Raw genomic sequence first — 19732 nt, 5'->3', positions numbered from 1 at the left:
CCCCACTAATCCTCCTCTCTCATACCTCCCTGTTTATTCTCTTCACAGTGTCTATCACTCTGAAATGACTTTGTTTATGTGCTAACTTGTGTATAGTCTGTCTTCCCTGAATCATACATTAAGTTGCCAGAGAGCTGAGACCTCGACCGCCTCATCTGACAAGCAAGGGAAGGCTGTGGTTGTCCTGTGGTTCTCATGGAGACTGGATAATCCTGTCCAATTTAGGGGCAGAGTAGACCTCTTTGACTGTGGATTTGAAGTGACATGCACCATACAACTTGTCTGTTTTCTGTGTCTTATTTCTTAACTGGTTCAGAATTCTCAAGGACAAGAACAGTGTTCACTGAGAACCTATTAGCTCAGAGATGTCCAGAACGTCAGCTGTATAAAGCTAGCATGTATCTACCTGGTCCCCATTGTATCTGGCACATAGTAAGTGTACAAAAATTGTTGAATGAATAAACTGTGAGAACCCCTGCCCGCTGCGTTCTACCCTTGAGAAGCAGTGGCTGATAATTTCCCAGGTCCTATGGCTCCTTCTCTGAGGGTAGCAAACACACTCAAGTGATGTTTCTCTGTGTTGACTTAAAGCTCTCCTCCCTCAACTAAAGCTCTCCTCCCTCATCTTCTCCCAGCTTTTCTCTATGAACTTCAGAGCTAACTGCCATGCATCCGGCTTCCTGCTGTGGTGGCAGAGGCGAGGAACAGCCATAAACAGAAGAGAAGGCTGGTGACCCAGGCTGCCTCTGTCTTCGGCCATGCAGATAATCTATTTGCCACATTTCTACCTGCTGTTTTCATTCTCATTGATAATGGATCTTAGACTTTGCCACAATCAAACACAAATATGGAAGAGATTTTTGGGGGCTCGTGGGATATCTGAAAGGATGGAGCTGTCAGAGGAGTATAATCTCCTCGGATCTGTCTCATCACAACAAAAATTTGAAGTGATGGACGTTAAAGCCCTCGGCCCATCACAGCTCTCAGACAGTCCATGGTATAGTTCTCGGACAGATTAGTTTTATTTAGAAAAAAAAAGAAAATACATCCTTGAGGCATGAGGGTACGATGACCCAAAAGATGCAAAGAGAGCGAGCGAGTGCGCGCAGGCGGAAGAGTGAGAGACCCCTGGCCCTTTGGCACCTCTTTTTATGTTTTTTCCTTCCCCTGGGCCTGCCCTTTGTAAATTGGGCCAGCCAGGAGTGCTGTTTGTTCTACCTGAGGTCCTCACTCAGGTCCTTGGACCTTCCTTTGTTCTATTTTCGCGGGCTTTTCCCTTCCTTATCTTTTAGCCACCGCCATTCTGGACTCCTGTTTCCTGTTCTAACCACCTAACAGAGCCATCGTCTCTGGTGTCTGCTATTTCCTTCTCTTAGTAGATCCTTACTGAAGAGACAGTGTGGAAAAATATTACGGACCACATGTTCTTCAAAAGCATGAAAGACTCATCTCAGAAGCATCAGGTGCCCTCACTACACGGGTAAGAGAACAAACAGGTGGACTTAGCTATGGAGACCAGTATGGAGGTTCTTAAAAAATTAAAAATAGAACCACTACATGAGGGCTTCCCCGGTGGCTCCGTGGCGAAGAGTTCACCTGCTAACGCAGGAGACACAGGCTCCACCCCTGGTCCAGGAAGACCCCATATGCCTTGGAGCAACTAAGCCTGTGTGCCCCAACTACTGAGCCTATGCTCCGAAGCCAGGACACTCCAACTACGGGACCTGCGCGCCGAGCTGCTGAAGCCTAAGCGCCCTAGAGCCTCACAAGAGATGCCACCACTATGAGAAGCCCGCACACTGCAACTGGACAGTAGCCTCTGCTTGCCGCAACTAGAGGAAAGCCCGTGTAGCAGTGAAAATCCAGCACAGTTAAAAATAAATAAATAAAATTATTTATTAAATAAATAAAAATGATAAAACATTCTGTATCACCATGGTAGTTCAGCTGGTAAAGAATTTGCCTACAATGGAGGAGATCCTGGGTTGACCCCTGGGTTGGGAAGATCCCCTGGAGGAGGGCATGGCAACCCACTCCAGTATTTTTGCCTGGAGAATCCCCAGGGACAGAGAGGCCTGGTGGGCTACAGTCCATGGGGTCGCAAAGAGTCGGACACGACTGAGCAACTAAGCACAGCACAGCATACTTGGAGAAAGAACTACTACCTGATACAATTCCACTTGTGGGTACACATCCAGAGGGAATAAAAGTGGGGTCCTGAAGGGACATCTGCACTCTCATCTTCATAGCAGCGTTATTCACAAAAGCCAACATATGGAAGCAACATAAGGGACCATCAACTGATGAATGGATAAAGAAGATATGGTACATATACACATACAATGGAACGCTATTTGGCCTGGAGAAAGAAGGAAATCCTGCCATTTGCAACAATATAGATGGGCCTTGAGGGAATTATGCTAAGTGAGATAAGTCAAGCAAAGAAAGACAAATACTTTATGATATCACTTACATGTGGAATCTAAAAAAGGCAAAGTCACAAAAACAGAGGGTAGAGTGGTGGTTACTAGGGGCTGGGAGCTGGCGAACAGGAGAGATGTTAAGTGTACAAACTTGCAACTGGTGGACGAGTAAGTCCTGGGGACCTAATCACAGCATAGAGATTATAGACAATAATGTATATAAACATCAGGCTCTAAATATCTAAGATCTAAGAGACCAGATCTTAATTATTCCAACCATGAGAAAAGAAAATTATGTGACATAATAGAGGTGTTAACTAATGCTACAATTGCATCATATTGCAATACAGAAATGTATCTTACCAGAGTGATGTGCACTTCAAACTTCCACAAAATTACATGCCAACTAGATTTCAAAAAAATATTTTAAAGTAGGCTTATATTAGTGCAGGCAAGCTTCTGCTTAGGTAAAAACCCAGTAAAACTCAGAACCAAAATAACTAAACTGCTGATATTTTCCAATCATTTCCTTTGGGCAGGAGCTGTGCTAAGCTGTGGTTTCTCTATCCTTAGAGATTCTCAAGACTAGAACACATCAGAATAAAAAAACATTTGTCTTAAGTGAACGATAGAGCTGTCAGTTTCAGCTAGATAAGAACAAATGATTTAGAAGTGGAACCACCTTTCAATGTGGAAAAGAATTCACTTATTATTACTCCTTCCTCCTTCTTGCCAAAGGTTTGCAGTATCTTTAGGAAAATACTTATTTCAGACTAGAAATAAGGTCTAAACATTTATTATAGAAAAATTGGAAAAAGTAAAAACTTACTATAGTAAAATCTTAAGTTATAATAGCCAAAGGTTACCAAGATTTCCCAAGTATCCTGCAAATATTGGGGCTTCCCTGGTGGCTCAAGATGGTCAAGAATCTGGGGAAGGGAGGTGGGAGGGGGTTCAGGATTGTGAACACATGTACACCCAAGGCTGTTTCATGTCAATGTATGGCAAAAACCACTACAATACTATAAAGTAATTAGCCTCCAATTTAAAAAAAAAAAAAAAAAAAGATGGTCAGGAATCTGCCTGCAATGCTGGAGACCTGGGTTGGGAAGATCCCCTGGAGAAGAGATGGCAACCCATCCAATATTCTTGCCTGGAAAATCCCAGGGACAGAAGGGCCTGGCAGGCTGCAGTCCATGGGGTCGCAAACAGTCGGATACAACTGAGCGACTAAGCACAGAGAACAGATAGCGATAAACAACGTTGTGGTCGTTTCAGGTGAGCAGCAGAGGGACACAGCCATACACATACATGTAGATGTGCAAACACTTTTAACTGATAAAGATAGCGCAATCTTATCGTGTATACCACTTTATAGTCGCCCCCCTCACTTTATTTTTTACTTTCAACATTCCCCTGTATCATAAAAATTCTTCACAAACATGATTCTAATAAAATATTCTATGTTTTAAATGAATGTATTATAATTTACTTAGTCACACTCCTCTGTTGGAATCACTATTTATCTCCATCTTCAAATTTTCACATTTAAACCACAACAGTGACAGATATTAATTAAGCAATTACTCTGAGCCAGGCACCATGATTCATGTTTATTAACTCACTTTATAATTCATTTCATCACTAATGCTCAGATGAACATCTAATATATAATGTTATGCCTCTCCATTTAATTTTTAAAAATTTTAATCTCTTGGTGAAGCTTTCTTTGTATAGCTCTTGCTTATTTCCTATGTTTATTTCTAGTATTTAACATTTTTATTTGCTATTTGTGACTATGCCTATATTTTGATCTACTGAGTCACCGATTCTGAACTCCTAATTTTCGAATGTGTTTTCTTTTCTTTAAAACATCTATTCTGTCTTTCAAAACCAGCCTCATCTTCACTATTCCTTTATCTCTGGTACATATTTGGCCAATGGTAAGTATTTCTCCCTTTCAGCCTCTCTGTCTCTCTGTTCCTCCCTCCCTCTTCTCTCTCACACACACATACACACTCACATATCAGTGCAAACTTAACATCAATGCCTAAACATAATATGAGATACTTAAATATCCAGTGTAACAATTCACTTTACATAGATCAGTACTGTCTTAGATCCCAGACTCCTAGACAGTAAGTTCCATCAAAACAGTTTGATGGATACGGGCACTCAGTAAATATTTTTAGTAATAATGCTTGAGTTTTCAGAGGACTCTGGAATTTGTTTTGGTTTTGCTTGTTCCTAAGTTTCTTTGCCTAAAGGTAGTGCTGGAGATTCAAAGACTAGACTTTCAGATCATAAGGCATGTTTCCTCATCATCACCATTCATCCATTCAAGATGGTCTGTCATCTTATTGGGCTTCTGGGCCGTTGCTCTTCATAAATATCTTCATGGACAAGTGAAGAATTGTCCTCTTGCCTATCACTAAAATAAAACTAGAGAGAAATTCTGCCAGGCTTGATTGAGAGTATTATACAAATGCTGCTTATATGGATGAGGCAAGTCTATTCAAAGAAAAAGCTCCGAGGACATCAAAGCTGTGTTCCTATCAAAGGGCAAATCTAGCTATCTGATTTTAATGCTTCAAGAGGCCAGACTGTGAATTTTATGGTGGTGATGACCGTCATGTTTGACTTTTCTCCACTAGGGTCACCTTTGCAAGCCTTGTTTCTTCATGGATAAGTGGAAATAACAGCTTTCTTGTGTATCTCCCTGGAATTTTGAGAAACAAGTAGAATTGTATCCATGTGAAAATGCTTTGAGAAGTAAATACTTATGGACAAATGTAATAATAATGGCAATACCACAGTGTCAAAATTATCCAGAACAAAGAACAAATGAAATTATCAGAAGAGGGAGGTAACTATAGGGGGTGTCCTTTAGTTTGGGGAATAGAAGGCATGAAATAAGGGATAAAAGAAACAAGAGAGTCAAGTTTCTGAATTCCATATGTAGGAAAAAAGATAATAAGAGAGGAAGACCATCAGCCAGAGTCTGGTTAGTGAGATCCATTACAAATATGTGTTGAGCACAATATAAAAAAATTAAAAAATGAGATCTAAATAGATATTTCTTCAAAGGAGACATACAAATGGCCAATAGGCACATGAAAAGTTGCTCAACATTGCTAATTACTGTAGAAATGTAAATAAAAACTACAATGAGGTATAATCTCATACCACTCAGAATGGCCATCATCAAAAGGTCTACAGAAAATGCTGGACAGTGTGCAGAAAAGGGAACCCTCTTACACTGTTGGTGGGAATGTAAACTGGTGCAACCACTATGGAGAAGAATATGGAGGTTCCTTAAAAAATTAAAAATAGAACTACCATATGATCCAGCAATCATACTCCTGGGCATATATCTGGAAAAGATAAAAACTCTAATTCAAAAAGATACATGCACCTCAATGTTCATAGCAGCACTACGTACAACAGCCAAGGCATGGAAGAAACCTAAATGTCCATCAACAAGATGAATGGGTAAAGATGTGGTGTGTGTATACACACACACAGACATGTACAGATGTAATGGAATATTACTGAGCCATAAAAAGAATGAAACAATGCCATCTGCAGCAGTATGGATGGACCTAGAGCTGATCATACTAAGTATCTGAAGTCAGACAGAGAAAGACAAACACTACTTATCACTTATGTGTAGGAGTTTTAAAAAATGATACAAGTGAACTTATATACAAAATAGAAAGAGACTCACAGACATAGAAAACAAACTTATAGCTATGAAAGGGGAAAATTGGGAATCTGGGTTTAACAGATGCACACTACTATAATATAATACACAGAAGAACTATACAAAAAAGATCTTCATGACCCAGATAAACACGATGGTGTGATCACTCACCTAGAGCCAGACATCCTGGAATGCGAAGTTAAGTGAGCCTTAGGAAGCATCACTACAAAGCTAGTGGAGGTGATAGAATTTCAGTTGAGCTATTTCAAATCCTAAAAGATGATGCTGTGAAAGTGCTGCACTCAATATGCCAGCAAATTTGGAAAACTCAGCAGTGCCCACAGGACTGGAAAAGGTCAGTTTTCATTCCAATCCCAAAGAAAGGCAATGGCAAAGAATGTTCAAATTACCACACAATTGCACTCATCTCACACGCTAGTAAAGTAATGCTCCAAGCCAGGCTTCAACAGTATGTGAACCATGAACTTCCAGATGTTCAAGCTGGTTTTAGAAAAGGGAGAGGAACCAGAGATCAAACTGCCAACATCCGCTGGATCATCAAAAAAGCAAGAGAGTTCCTCAAAAACATCTACTTCTGCTTTATGGACTACACCAAAGTCTTTGACTGTGTGGATCACAACAAACTGTGGAAAACTCTTAAAGAGATGGGAATACCAGACCACCTGACCTGCCTCCTGAGAAACCTGTATGCAGGTCAAGAAGCAACAGTTAGAACTGGACATGGAACAACAGGCTGGTTCCAAATCGCAAAAGGAGTACATCAAGGCTGTATATTGTCAACCTGCTTATTTAACTTACATGCAGAGTACATCACACGAAATGCCAGGCAGGATGAAGTACAAGCTGGAATCAAGATTGCCGGGAGAAATATCAATAACCTCAGATACACAGATGACACTACCTTTATGACAGAAAATGAAGAAGAACTAAACAGCCTCTTGATGAAAGTGAAAGAGAGTGAAAAAGTTGGCTTAAAACACAACATTCAGAAAACTAAGATCATGGTATCTGGTCCCATCACTTCAAGGCAAATAGATGGGGAAACAGTGGAAACAGTGAGAGACTTTATTTTTGGGGGCTCCAAAATCACTGCAGACGGTGACTGCAGCCATGAAATTAAAAGACGCTTGCTCCTTGGAAGAAAAGCTATGACCAACCTAGACAGCATATTAAAAAGCAGAGACATTACTTTGCCAACAAAAGTCCCTCTAGTCAAAGCTATGGTGTCTCCAGTAGTCATGTATGGATATGAGAGTTGGACTATAAAGAAAGTTGAGCGCCGAAGAAATGATGCTTTTGAACTGTGGTGTTGCAGAAGACTCTTGAGAGTTCCTTGGACTGTAAGGAGATCAAACCAGTCAATCCTAAAGGAGATCAATCTGAACATTCATTGGAAGGACGGATGTTGAAGCTGAAACTCCAATACTTTGGCTGCTTGATGCAAAGAACTGACTCATTGGAAAAGACCCTGATGCTGGGAAAGACTGAAAGCAGGAAGAGAAGTAGACAACAGAGAATAAGATGGTTGGATGGCATCACCAACTAGATGGACATGAATCTGAGTAAACTCCGGGCGTTGGTGATGGACAGGGAGGCCTGGCATGCTGCAGTCCATGGGGTCGTAAAGAGTTGGACACAACTGAGCGACTGAACTGAACTATATATAAACGAGATAAAGAAAGACCTATTATATTGCACAAGGAACTATATTCAACATCTTGTAATAACCTATAATGGAAAAAAGTCTGAAAAAGAATATATATATATACATACACAGACACACACACACACACATATGTATACGCATACATAAAACTGAATTACTTTGCTGTATACCTGAAACCTTATAAATCAACCATACCTCAATAAAAAAAATAAAAGGATATGATCTGATCAGGAAAAAAAACCCCATTTTGCTGGGAAAAAGGTGGAGAGGTGGGTCTCCACACAAGAACATTAGTGAGGGAACTCTATTCTTGTTCTATCAACAGTAGGTCAACTCATTAAAAGGAGAACCAATGTATCACTAAGAACAGTATTTTTGTGTTCTGTGGCATATTAGCCTTAGAATCAAAAGATGCTTGGCAACATGCTTAGTAAATGTGCCATGCTACATTTTCTGACCAAGAGCCACAAGAAACAGTGGCTGGTCAAAGGTTTCAGGAGACTCCCAAGGAAAGGAAACAGTACACTTTTGCTTAACGTAGTATTTGTGTTCTCAATCCACCCCTCCCATATTCCTTACTCCTTAAAAAAAAATAAACGTATTAATATTGGGCAGAACCAGTTGTTTGAGAAGCATGGTTTTAGAAAATCTGGTTTAATTCTTGAACTTGCAAAAATGGAAACTAGGTGTATCCAGGTTCCTGCACTGAAAGCATCATACTTCTGGAAAAGCAGCTTTGAATTGAAGAAAGTCAGTTGAGAACAGAAACCGATTTCCAAAGGTGGATCCATTGGCCTGTGGTTTGGGGATGTTGGTGGGTGCCAGATGAGCCAGCAAAACTATCCTTGAGAAGTAAGCCTTGGCTAACTTCTCAGCAACCCTTGGCATTAGCCTGACTTTCCTGGATGTTTTTCAAGAAAGTTTTGGCAGAAATGCAGAACACAGAGGGGAAGGGAGGGCAATCCTCAGAGATAAAGGTAGGAACACATTTAGGCCTCTGGGGCCATTCATTCATCCATCCATCCATTCATCAGACATACGTTACTTACTAACCATGTGCTCAGCATTGTGCTAAATGCTACAGCCAACAGTGCAGCTTCAAGAGGCTCATTGACAGAAACTGGAGCAAAGAAGGAAAAGTACTCTGAGAGAAAGCTATTCAAAGTGTAGGTTGAGGGGACAAAACCTAGGGTGAGGGCAAGAGGATAATCAAGGGTAATCAAGGACTTCACAAAGGAGGCAGTTTTCCAGCTAAACTTTGAAAGAGGAGTGAAACCTGCATTTTAACAAGCTCCTCAAGTGGTTAAATTTTGAAAAGCACTGTTCTAGGATGTGAGTCCTCCTACCTGGCCTTCTCTTGAGGACTATTTAAAGGTGTCCTCCGAAGTCACCATTAAAATTCATTACAAGTCAGATGCAGTTTGCTTATAAATTCATGACAAACTGCACCTCAGCCATGGCATGTTTCGCCAACTTATTTAACAGCTGCTGTTTTGTTACCTGGGCAATGTTTAACAACTCTAGGAGGGACTTTTCTTTCTTTTTTTCTTTTTAACAACAACCAACAACAAAAACATCTTTACTATGTAAATTTTCAAGCATATTAAAAAGCAACAGAACAATATACAAATCTCCATGTTCCCATAACCCAGCTTCAACAACCATTCATTAATGGCCAATCTTGTTTTTATCTATATCTCCCATATTAGGTTATGAGAAAGTCATCATAAAATTTTATCAGTAAATTAAAATGACATTTAAAATGTGTTTTCTTTTCTAGGAACACACAGATTAACATCTTGTACCTCTAATAATCTAGGACTATTGAAAAGATCTATTGAAAGGACCCCAATAGCAGTTTAAAATCTATATTCCCAAATTCCAAATGTCAGTGGCCACCCTCTGCCACATACTGAGAAAACTTATGAAAGTAGCCATCAAGGCAGGGGCAGCCTGAGACATGTGCATATCTAAAATCTATGGGTATCAATATCAACCAACAAAGCCAACAAGCTTCAGGCAAGGTCTTTGTCATCTGAGACCATCTTAACATTCTTCACAGCTTCAAGTGCAGGAATTCATAAGGAATAAGTCACAGGTGTCCATAATATTGATATTCCATTTCATAGCTGACAGTAATGTAGGAAGAACCACAGAAAGAAGACAGAAATCAACGGAGGACCGAATGAACTATAATACTTAAGAGTTTCAACTTATAAGCAATGGCAAGCATCCTGGGTCAGCTACCTGAACCAGGATCTGTTATTTCCAAGCTCTGCCTTGATCACTGAAAACAAACAAAATAAAACCCCCAAACCCCACACAAGTAATAACTCTCCTCTGAACCTGTGAAAATCCAGTTGAAACCCAGTTTCGATGGACAAGCCCTGGTGGAACCTGGGTCAGATAGAAAGAATATCCAGTTTGGTCTGTCTTTCATTCTGTGGATATTTACTTTCTTTTTGCCCACAGACTTTGTCTTTTAGAGCAGGTGTGGTCAGGTTCTGGGCAGGGCTGTGGCTTACTGTGTCACCCCATGACCAGATAATGGATTTTGACAATGGCTTCAGATCGATCATCCATTACCAACTGCATCTTCTGCTGGTTTATGAAACCTGCTGGCTTGTTTTGAGGATTTCTCTTTGCCTTTTTTTGGTGTGCTGGAGCTGTTTCTTTGATCTGTTGTCTTTATGTTTCCTGATTTACTTCCTTGTATTAGGGGAGCACACCCTCCCATAGCTTTCTAAGAAAAGATATATGTCGGACTTCTTTTTGAGATCTTGAATGGCTGTAATTAATGTTTACCATTAGATCACAGCAGTTATTTATTCCAGTGACACACTTACTTGTCATTGCTTTTATTTTTTAATCAAATTCACTAGTCTCAATAAAAATTAAAAAAGTTACTGGAAAAGGTAATGGTTTGTATCCCTAAAATATATGCATCATCATCTTTAACACTAAATTCTAGCTGTGTTTTAGGTAATGCCATGAAATCATTTAAATTTTACTATTTAATTTCCACAACAGTACCTGACTTGGTACCCTCACAACCCTTGTTTTACAGGATTAAGAAATCAAGCCTCATAAAGACTGAGACAGTTGCATGAGATTACAAATGTAGCAAAAAGCACAAAAGGCTTTGAACCTGTTTGGTACCTAGACAGATTCTGTGGGTGTGAGGAAGAAATTCTACTGAAAGAAGGCTTATAGTTCACCTAATTAAAGTTCATTGGCTATTATGTATGCATACTTAGAGTGACTAAATTGGTTCGCCTAGGCAAAAGACTGTATCATATCATAAACATGGAGGCTTGGCATGGACTTGCTTTCGGTCTCTTGAGCCAGGTAGCAAATTCCAGCTACAAAACTAATATTAACAGGTGGAGACCTCAACCGAAATTTGCCAACACTCTTGCAAGTTTTTTCTTGCAGATCCAGGAGGGGAGAGACCTTGCTGATCTTATTTATCACTTGATAAAGGTAAAGGAGTATATTAATGCTTGGAGTGTTAGTTGCTCAGTTGTATCCAACTCTTTGCAACCCCATGAACTGTAGCCCGCTAGGGTCCTCTGTTCATGGAATTCTCCAGTTAAGAATACCAGAGTGGGTAGCCATTCCTTTTCCAGAGGCTCTTCCTGACCCAGGGATTGAACTCACATCTCCTACATTGCAGGCAGATTCTTTACTTTCTGAGAAACCAGGAAAGCCCAGCAAAGTGTGGAAGACGCTGGCATTTAGTAATAGTGCTCAGTAAATATTTGTTGAGTGAACAACCAACCTTTTTCCAGGGTAAAATTCATGTGGACAGTCTCCACATTCCATCTTTCATATTGAATAAACAGATAGCCTGGAATGGGCAGGAGTATAACGAACGAGACCTGAAAACCACTCTGGGCTCCAATTTCCAAGTCGTGTGCCCAATCTATATGGATGAGGGGTGCTATTTTCAAATTTACATATGTAATATGGGCTAGCAGTGATCCAGCCTGCAGGAAATTCATGAGATATGTGTCCTTGAAACTGAGTATAGGTTAAGCGTACTTTTTTTTTTACATTTTTTTTTATGTGGACCATTTGTAAAGTCTTTATTGAATTTGCTACAACATTGCTTCTGTTTCATGTTTTGATTTTTTTGGCTGCGAGGCTCCCTGGCCACAGATGGAAACTGCACCCCCTACAGTGGAAGGTGAAACCACTGGGACCACCAGGGAAGTCCCTAAATGCACTTTAAACAAATAGATTTTTAGTACTTGGGGAAGCAAAGACTTCCATGTCCCTGCTTCTGGCAATGTCTGACCCACCAATATTCTGACACAACAAGCCATACTATACCAGCTCTCTTCAGTGGTGAACTCCTCACAACCCCCAGGACTCCCTGAGTTCTGCCTGGGATGGTGGAAAGACTGCAGATGCCAACAGCTTGAAGAACACTCTTCTCAAATGTGTATTTTTCAAAGAGGTTTTATGATTCCCTAGCACCTACTTCAACTTTGTGATTTGATAGAAGGCTTCTCAGACTTGATTTAATAAATAAAGATATTGATTGTTTTGAGTTTCCTGGCTCTTTTTACAGTTCTGGGAATGAATTACATTGAGCCTTGTCAATATTTATGTCAGTTTGCATTATCTCCCTGTGTTTCTTGATTGGAGTGCTACTGATGCTTGGGGTGGGTCAGTTCTTCATCGTGGGGAGTCTCCAGCATTGTAGGATATTAATATTCTTAGCCCTTCCCCCCGCAAATGCCTGTAGTGCCTCAAATCACTGACACACACAGATAGTTCCCACATAGTTCCAAGCACCTCCACAGGGAATGGCACCCCTATTTAGTGCCTCAACTGATCACAAATTACAGATGACTGAGATTTGAAAATAGCCAGGACTGAACATCACCAGACTCCCCAGGGAAAGCATACACCTGGAAGTTGGTCAGCTATCCTCCTCCTATGCACCCTTCCACTTCCTCTTTATCCTTTAGAGTCTTTATTATGAAACCTGTCAAACTGAGGTCTGCACTGTTTCAAAGGGAAAATGCTTCCAGTACCTTAGAGGCAGCACAATTTGGACGGTGTAGGAAGCTTAGTTTGACATTAGTTTGACGTTCTGTTTGTTTTCATACATGACATATGATGTATCCAGGCTCCAAATCTATCCATCTGTCTGACAGTTATTGCCTGTACCAAGTACAACGCTGGTGGCTTAACACACTTTTATTCTCTTTTATCCTGACAACATTTTTGCCACCTCTTAAAATGCTTTTTACATTCTCATTTTCTAGATGAAGAAGCCAACACTTTAAAAGGGTATACATAAAGCTGATCCGCTTCGTTGTACAGTAGAAACTAACACAACACTATAAAGCAATTATACTTCAGCAAAAAAAAAAGGTATGAAATTTGGTCAGTAAACTTTCTGATTCCAGTATCTATTTTCTGACAATAGGATGGTCTCTTGCTGTAAATCAAGTGAAAAAAAAGTCTTGCGGGACGGAATGGAGATAGGAGGGCCAGAAAAAGGTTTCTATTCAAAGCACATAGAAATCTTGTCCCCCAGGACACACCAAGTGGCATCATTAGTGTTCAACCTGTCACCACCAGCTGGAGTTCCAGCTCATCTCAGATGAATGTGGGATGGGGGGGGGGGGTGGGGAGCTTCTGCAGGCAGTTTTCTACTTGGCACTGGGAAAGGAGTAAATTGGTTGTTGCTTCATTAATAAACCAGGATAGAGTGTGGGCACCAATACCAGTCAATTCTCTGCAACTGCCTAGAGAATGTGGCTGCTACACCTCCCCTTCCTGCTTTGCTGCAAAAAACCATCCAAGACAGGATATCTCAGGAGAGGAAGGAAGGGAGGAAACTGACTGGTTGGTCCTAAGGAAACTGATATGGTGGTTCCAGGGTTCCAGCATGGGATAAAGTAGCAGGAGGAGAACAGACATTGTGACCCATTAACACCATTCATATACTCATTTATTCATTCACTTTGTAATATTTATTGGGCATCTACCACTAGCCAGATTTTCTTCTAGGTGAAGCTACATCAACAAAAAAACAAACAAATACCCTTGCCCTCATAGAGCTTATATTCTAGTGAGGGGACACAGACAATAAGCATATTAATACATGGAATAATATATCAGAGACAAGTACTCTGAGCAAAAAATTGCAGGCAGGGGAGAATAGAGCTTTCAAGTGTGTGTGTGTGGGGGGGGGTAGGGAGGTTGATTTTAAAACAGTGATCAGAGAAGCTCTCAGTAAGTGACATGTGAGTAAAGATCTGAAAGCACCACCATGCTGGGCTCTGTTCCAAGAGGTTCCCACTTTATCTCATTAACACAACCACCCTGAGAAATATGCCTATGATTATCCCCACTTCACAGACAAAGAGGCTGAGGTGAAGAGAGATGCAGTGATTTCCGGAGATCACACAGCTAGTACATGATGGAACTAGGATTTGAACCCAGGTAGTCTGAAGTTCAGCGGCTGAACCCTTGAATGTTGGTGCAGACAGCCTACAAACGGGGTATGAGGGCAAGCTGTGAGTGCAAATGAAGCCTCCGTGTGCACCCAGGAAGCCGGTACAGTGCCACCCATGGGCAACTGTGGCTGGACTTGCAGGGGGGAAGTGGGTAGAGGCTCTTGATCTTTACCTAGTTTACTGGGACTCTCCTGATCTGCGGCTGGGGAGCTGGGTCGGGCGAGGTGGGTGGCTGGGGGAGGGAGCTCGCTGCAAGGGTTGTCCTGGGCCAGCTGCCCCAGTCAATAAGGTTAGGACCTCACCAGAGCTCCTCACCCTCCTGGGTTCTCACAGAGCTCCCACCTGGGCGGCTGAAGAAGGTAGAGGAAGTGAGGGCAGGAAGTAGCACCAGCAGCTTCTACTGCTGAGAGAGGCACAGAGTTCGCGGAGGTCAGCACAAAGGGCGAGCTGCAGGTGCCGGAGTCCCCAGTGCATTCCCGGGCCTGGAGGGGCTCCTGGGAGCCTTGGGGGATGGCAAAAGAGGTGCAGAGAGACACGACTGAGCGGCTGAGCTGGAGAGAGGCGCAGATAGGGTCCCTGTGCAGCAAGTGAGAGAGGAACGACTGCGCGCTGGGATAGAGTAAGAGAGAGGAGAGCGCGCACATTGTTGCCGAGAGTGAGGAAATGCCTGGAGAGGGAGCAAGCTCACTGGAATACAGGGACCAAGAGGTGAAGAAGCGTCAGCTGGCGGAGGAAGAAGTGCAAAGGAGCTGGTGTCCCAGAGAGGGCGTGCTGAAGTGTGGGACCAGGGGTCGAGAAGATGCTGGGAATCGCTTAGAGACCCTCAGAGAGTGGCCGGGGCGGCACCCCCGGCCAGCAAAGACAAGACTACATGCTAAAATAAATAAGAGCCGGTGCTGCCACTTGAGACCCAGAGCACCGGAGAGGCAAGGAGGGTGCAGAGCCTGCGCGCTCAGAGAATGGGGCGCGCTGTTGCTTTAAGAGTGGTGCGCTTTGAGGCACCCAAGTGCCCTAGTGGATGGGCGCCCAAGAATGTCGGAGGCGGCCGGGAGGGAAGCCGGAAAGTACACGGAAGAACTTGCTTGGGTTGGAGAGAATACACAGCACTGCTGGAAGTGGAAAGCTGCCCGGGTGAGGCTTGGTCAGGGTTCTGAGTGCCACCGGGAGCACAAAGGCGGCGCTCATGGTTGGAGGAAGAGTGTGGAGAGTCTGAGAAAGGTGAGCAGAGGACAGAAAAGCCCCAGTGCCCTGGGCAGTGAGGAAGGGAGCGGTGAAGAGGGGTCTTCTGTGCCTGGCTGCTGCGGGTTCTAATTTACTCACCATGACGGAGAAGACTAAAGCCACGATGTTGATGGGGTACGCGGGGCAAAAACACGCGATGATGGCAAGCCACAGGTAGTTCTGGGGCTTGGGCACGTCCTCCTCGGTCTTGTCATCATCGGTGTTGGCCTCAGGACTGCTGTCCAAAGCCCTCTTGAAGTCCGAGCTGGGAGCGTACTGAGACATGGGTGAGGTTGGCCGTGCGGGAGGCGCAGGAGCGCACGGTCGGCGTGGTCTGGGGCTTTGGCCGCAGGCTCCTGGCGAGTCACTGAAAAGCCAGTGGTGCGGGACTCCAGGGAGACGTAATCTCACCCCTTCTGCGCCCTCCACTTGCACCTGCCTGGGCTCAGGGACCCGGGCCAAGAGCCTCCGGCACCGGAGGGAGGGAGCAAGCGAGGGCGTGGGGGAGGCAGCGGGGAGGAGAGAGGGAGCCAGCCAGCCTGAGACACAGGGGAAAGGCACCCCTTGAGGACACACCCAGGGGCCATCAAGCAGACACAAAGACTTGCAGGTTAAGGGTCTTACAGGGAAGGGAAAGGGAAGACCCTTTACATGGCAGACTGACTGACCTACAGGCTGAAGATGACCAGCTCCGCTTTTAAAGCAGTTGAATTTGAATTCATTCAGCATCACAGGAGGCGACCCAACTCTATCCAGTTGGGCACCCAGCCCTACCCAGGAGGTAGCAGACTTACTACTTCTTTGACTTTAATGATTTGCTTTCTCAGCTCTATGGTCCTTCTTCTAAGAGTTTGAACACTGAGCCTCACTGATTTCTCTTCCCCAACAGGTGGGCGGGGAGCAAGGCGCTCAGTTTGGGGCACTAACACACCGCCGAGGGGGCCTCTGGAGACTGGTGTGTCCACAGGCAGCAGCCACCGCCCAGGCAGGCCTGTCCCGGTACCCTCTACTTTCTCCCAAATGTGCTGTCAAGGAGTCCTTCTCCTCTCCACTTTTCCACCTTGGAGGAGAGAGAAGCAGGTAGATCTAACTTGTGCAGACAACCCAGGTGGTTACCTGGGATGGGCAGAAGAGAGAGGGGTCCACTTTGGGAACTGGAGTGAGGGTAGTTGAGATAGATCAGCATCTGAGCAACTCATGAAAGATGGTATGAACCAGAACTGGGGCCCCAAACCAGATGTAGTGGGGCAATCATTACATCTGAGTTGAATGACCTCAGAACACTTCCCTCACCTTGCTGACTGCCAATGTTTTCATCCAAAAGAAATGATAATAATAGTGGAATAATGAGAGTCCCTGTCTCATCACAGATATTGTTAAAGACTATGAGATTGCATGTCAAGTCAGGAGATTCTAAGTGTTCAATAAATTTTACCTATTATTAGGATGATATTTCCCCCCAAATATAGTTATTAAAGAACTTCTCAGATGGTGCTAGTGGTAAAGAACCCACCTGCCAATGCAGGAGACCTGGGGTCGATCCCTGGGTTGGGAAGACCCCCTGGAGGGGGAAATGGCAACCCACTCCAGTATTCTTGCCTGGAGAATCCCACGGACAGAGGAGCCTGGTGGGCTACAGTTCATGGAGTCTCAAAGAATCGGACACAACTGAAGCGACTTAGCACAGACACCTACAGTATCTCAAACCCAGTATCTCTTGCTGTAAACAATTTATGAAAAATTCAGCTAGTCTGAGTTGGCAGGACCACAAAGAAATGCAAATAATTTTAGTGTGCACAGTTTCAAAAGCAGTTGCTCACACCATCACATGAAGAAATGAGATGAGGTGAGGAAATAATGTGCATCTGCAGTCTCAGAACATGAACTGATTGATGGTCTGGGATGCTCTCATTCATTGCATAGCCCTCTCTGATCTGAATATCTACCTCCCTCACTGGATGGCATACTCCCTGAGAGAGGGAACTGCCTTGCTCATCAACACTTGGCACATTATCTGTATTTTGTAATAAACATGTGCTTAGCATAGCTTTCTGGGTGAACATATGAGGATGACACATCACTTATATGGGGAATCTTAAAAAAAATGATACAAATGAACTTATTTACAAAACAGAAACAGATTCACAGACATAGAAAACAAACTTTATGGTTCCCAAGGGGGATAGCGGAGGATCCCGTTGTGGAGGGAGAGATAAATCAGGAGTTTGGGATTAACATATACAAACTACTATATATAAAGCAGATAAAGGTAACAAGAGCCTACTGTATAAGCACAGGGAACTATATTCAGTATCGTGTTCACTTATAACGGACACTGAAAAGGAGTGTCTATCTATCTGACTCACTCTGCTGTACACCTGAAACAACACCGTAAATGAACTATACTGCAATTTTTAAAAATGATTTTTAAAAAAACGGAAAATACCACAGTATCTTTCCTACCATGCCTTCTCCCCCATTTTGGATGGTTAATCAAGTAGGAATAAGTCAGAGAATTAGATTAATCTACTGAGTTCTCAACCAAACCTTTGCCTAGAATGCTTTTCCCTGAGACTGTCACATGGCTGCTCCTCATTTCTTATCTGTCAACTGTAATGTCACTTCCTCAGAGAGACAGAGAGTTTCTCTTTACATTCATCTAGTGTATGTCCCCATAATTATTATATATTTTATTAGTTTTTTTGGGGGGTAACATTTATCACTACTGTAATTTACTTGTGTACTTGTTTGCTGTCTATTCTTTCTTGAGACTAATAAACTCTGTAATCTGTTCAGGGCTGTATCTCCAGAACTTAGAATTGTCCTGGCACATACTAGGGATGCAAGAAATAGTTCTTGAATGAATGGATCAGAATTACCTATGAGTGTTGAAAAATGATTTCCAGATCTTGATCAAGATCTACTTGAATGAGAATTTCCCAGAGTGGCACCCCAGAAATCTATATTTAGAATGCCTGGGAAATCTGTATTTTTAGAACAATCCCAAGTAATTTTGATGGAACTGAACATTTTCTCAAATTCCAATATCATCTCTAGCTCTCAGGATGTAGGCCTGGATCTTTCTTTTTTAGGTGCCCTCTGGTGCCTCAAATTCAACATATCAAAGATTAAAGTGTCCTCCCTAAGGAGAAGAACCTGCTTCTCAAGGCTTGGTCTGTGGCTAATGGATCCTGTTCATTTCTCTAACCTCCTCTCCAGTCAATCTTCTCTTCTATGCCCAGTTACATAGGACTTTTTTTTTTCTCCTCTTCTCAAGGAGTACATCTAGCCTTTTTCTAACCCAAGGTCTTGGACCTGTTCCTTCTTCCAGGAATGCATCCCTTCCTCCCTTTTATCTGTTGGCTCCTTCTTGTTTTCTGGACCCATCACTTCATGTATTACCTTCTGAGAGAGTCCTTCCCTGACCATCATATCTATATCATGTTTCCACAACTTAAATGTCCAAAAACAGATGAATGGATAAAAAAGATGCAGTACATATATACAATGAAATATTACTCAGCCATGAAAATGAATGAGACTGGATCATCTATAGTGATGTGGATGGACCTAAAGTCTGTCATACAGAGTGAAGTAAGTCAGAAAAACAAATATCATATATTAATGCATATATGTGGAATATAGAAAATGGTACAGATGAACCGATTTACAAGGCAGGAACAGAGACGCAGGCACACAGAATGGACATGTGACCATGGGGAGGGTGGGCAGGAGCGCAGGACAGACTGGGAGAGCAGCACTGACACATACACACAACCACGTGTGGAGCACAGAGCCAGCGGGAAGCTGCCGTACGGCACTGTGAGCTCAGTTAAGTGCTCTGTGATGACCCGGGGGGGGGGATGGGGGCGGGTGGGAGGCAGGCTTAGGAAGGAGGGGCTATATGTATACATACAGCTGATTCACTTTGCTGAACAGCAGAAACACAACATCATAAACCAATTATACTTCATTAATAACAGATAGCAACAATAACAAAAAATAAAGCAGACTTCCATAGTCTTATTCACCATCCTATTACCCTGTTTATTTCCTTCATCACAGTTATCACAACCAGAAACTGTCTTATTTGTCTGCTATTTATTGTCTGTTTCCCCCAGTAGAAGGCAAACTCACAAGAGCAGAGATTTTTTTTTTTCATTTGGTTCACCGTGGTGTCTCCTAGGCCTTGTTCCTGGCCCTAAGTAGGTGCTCAACA

The 19732-nt window shown here is 42.8% G+C and overlaps 1 protein-coding gene across 2 annotated transcripts in view; it reads right to left on the bottom strand.

Moving 5' to 3' along the window:
- TMEM233 (transmembrane protein 233) overlaps positions 1-15860 on the bottom strand; it is a 43552-nt gene extending 27692 nt beyond the window's left edge. For both annotated transcript variants that reach the window (XM_065904388.1, XM_065904387.1), the window contains exon 1: positions 15613-15860. In XM_065904388.1, the coding sequence (XP_065760460.1) occupies positions 15613-15798 (186 nt within the window). In that variant the 5' untranslated portion in view covers positions 15799-15860. The remainder of the gene's footprint in view (positions 1-15612) is intronic.
- Between the last annotated feature and the right edge of the window lie 3872 nt (positions 15861-19732).

Source organism: Muntiacus reevesi, chromosome 13, assembly GCF_963930625.1.
Source record: "Muntiacus reevesi chromosome 13, mMunRee1.1, whole genome shotgun sequence".
NCBI classification, from domain to species: Eukaryota; Metazoa; Chordata; class Mammalia; order Artiodactyla; family Cervidae; genus Muntiacus; species Muntiacus reevesi.
This window is presented reverse-complemented; position numbering and strand designations above follow the sequence as displayed.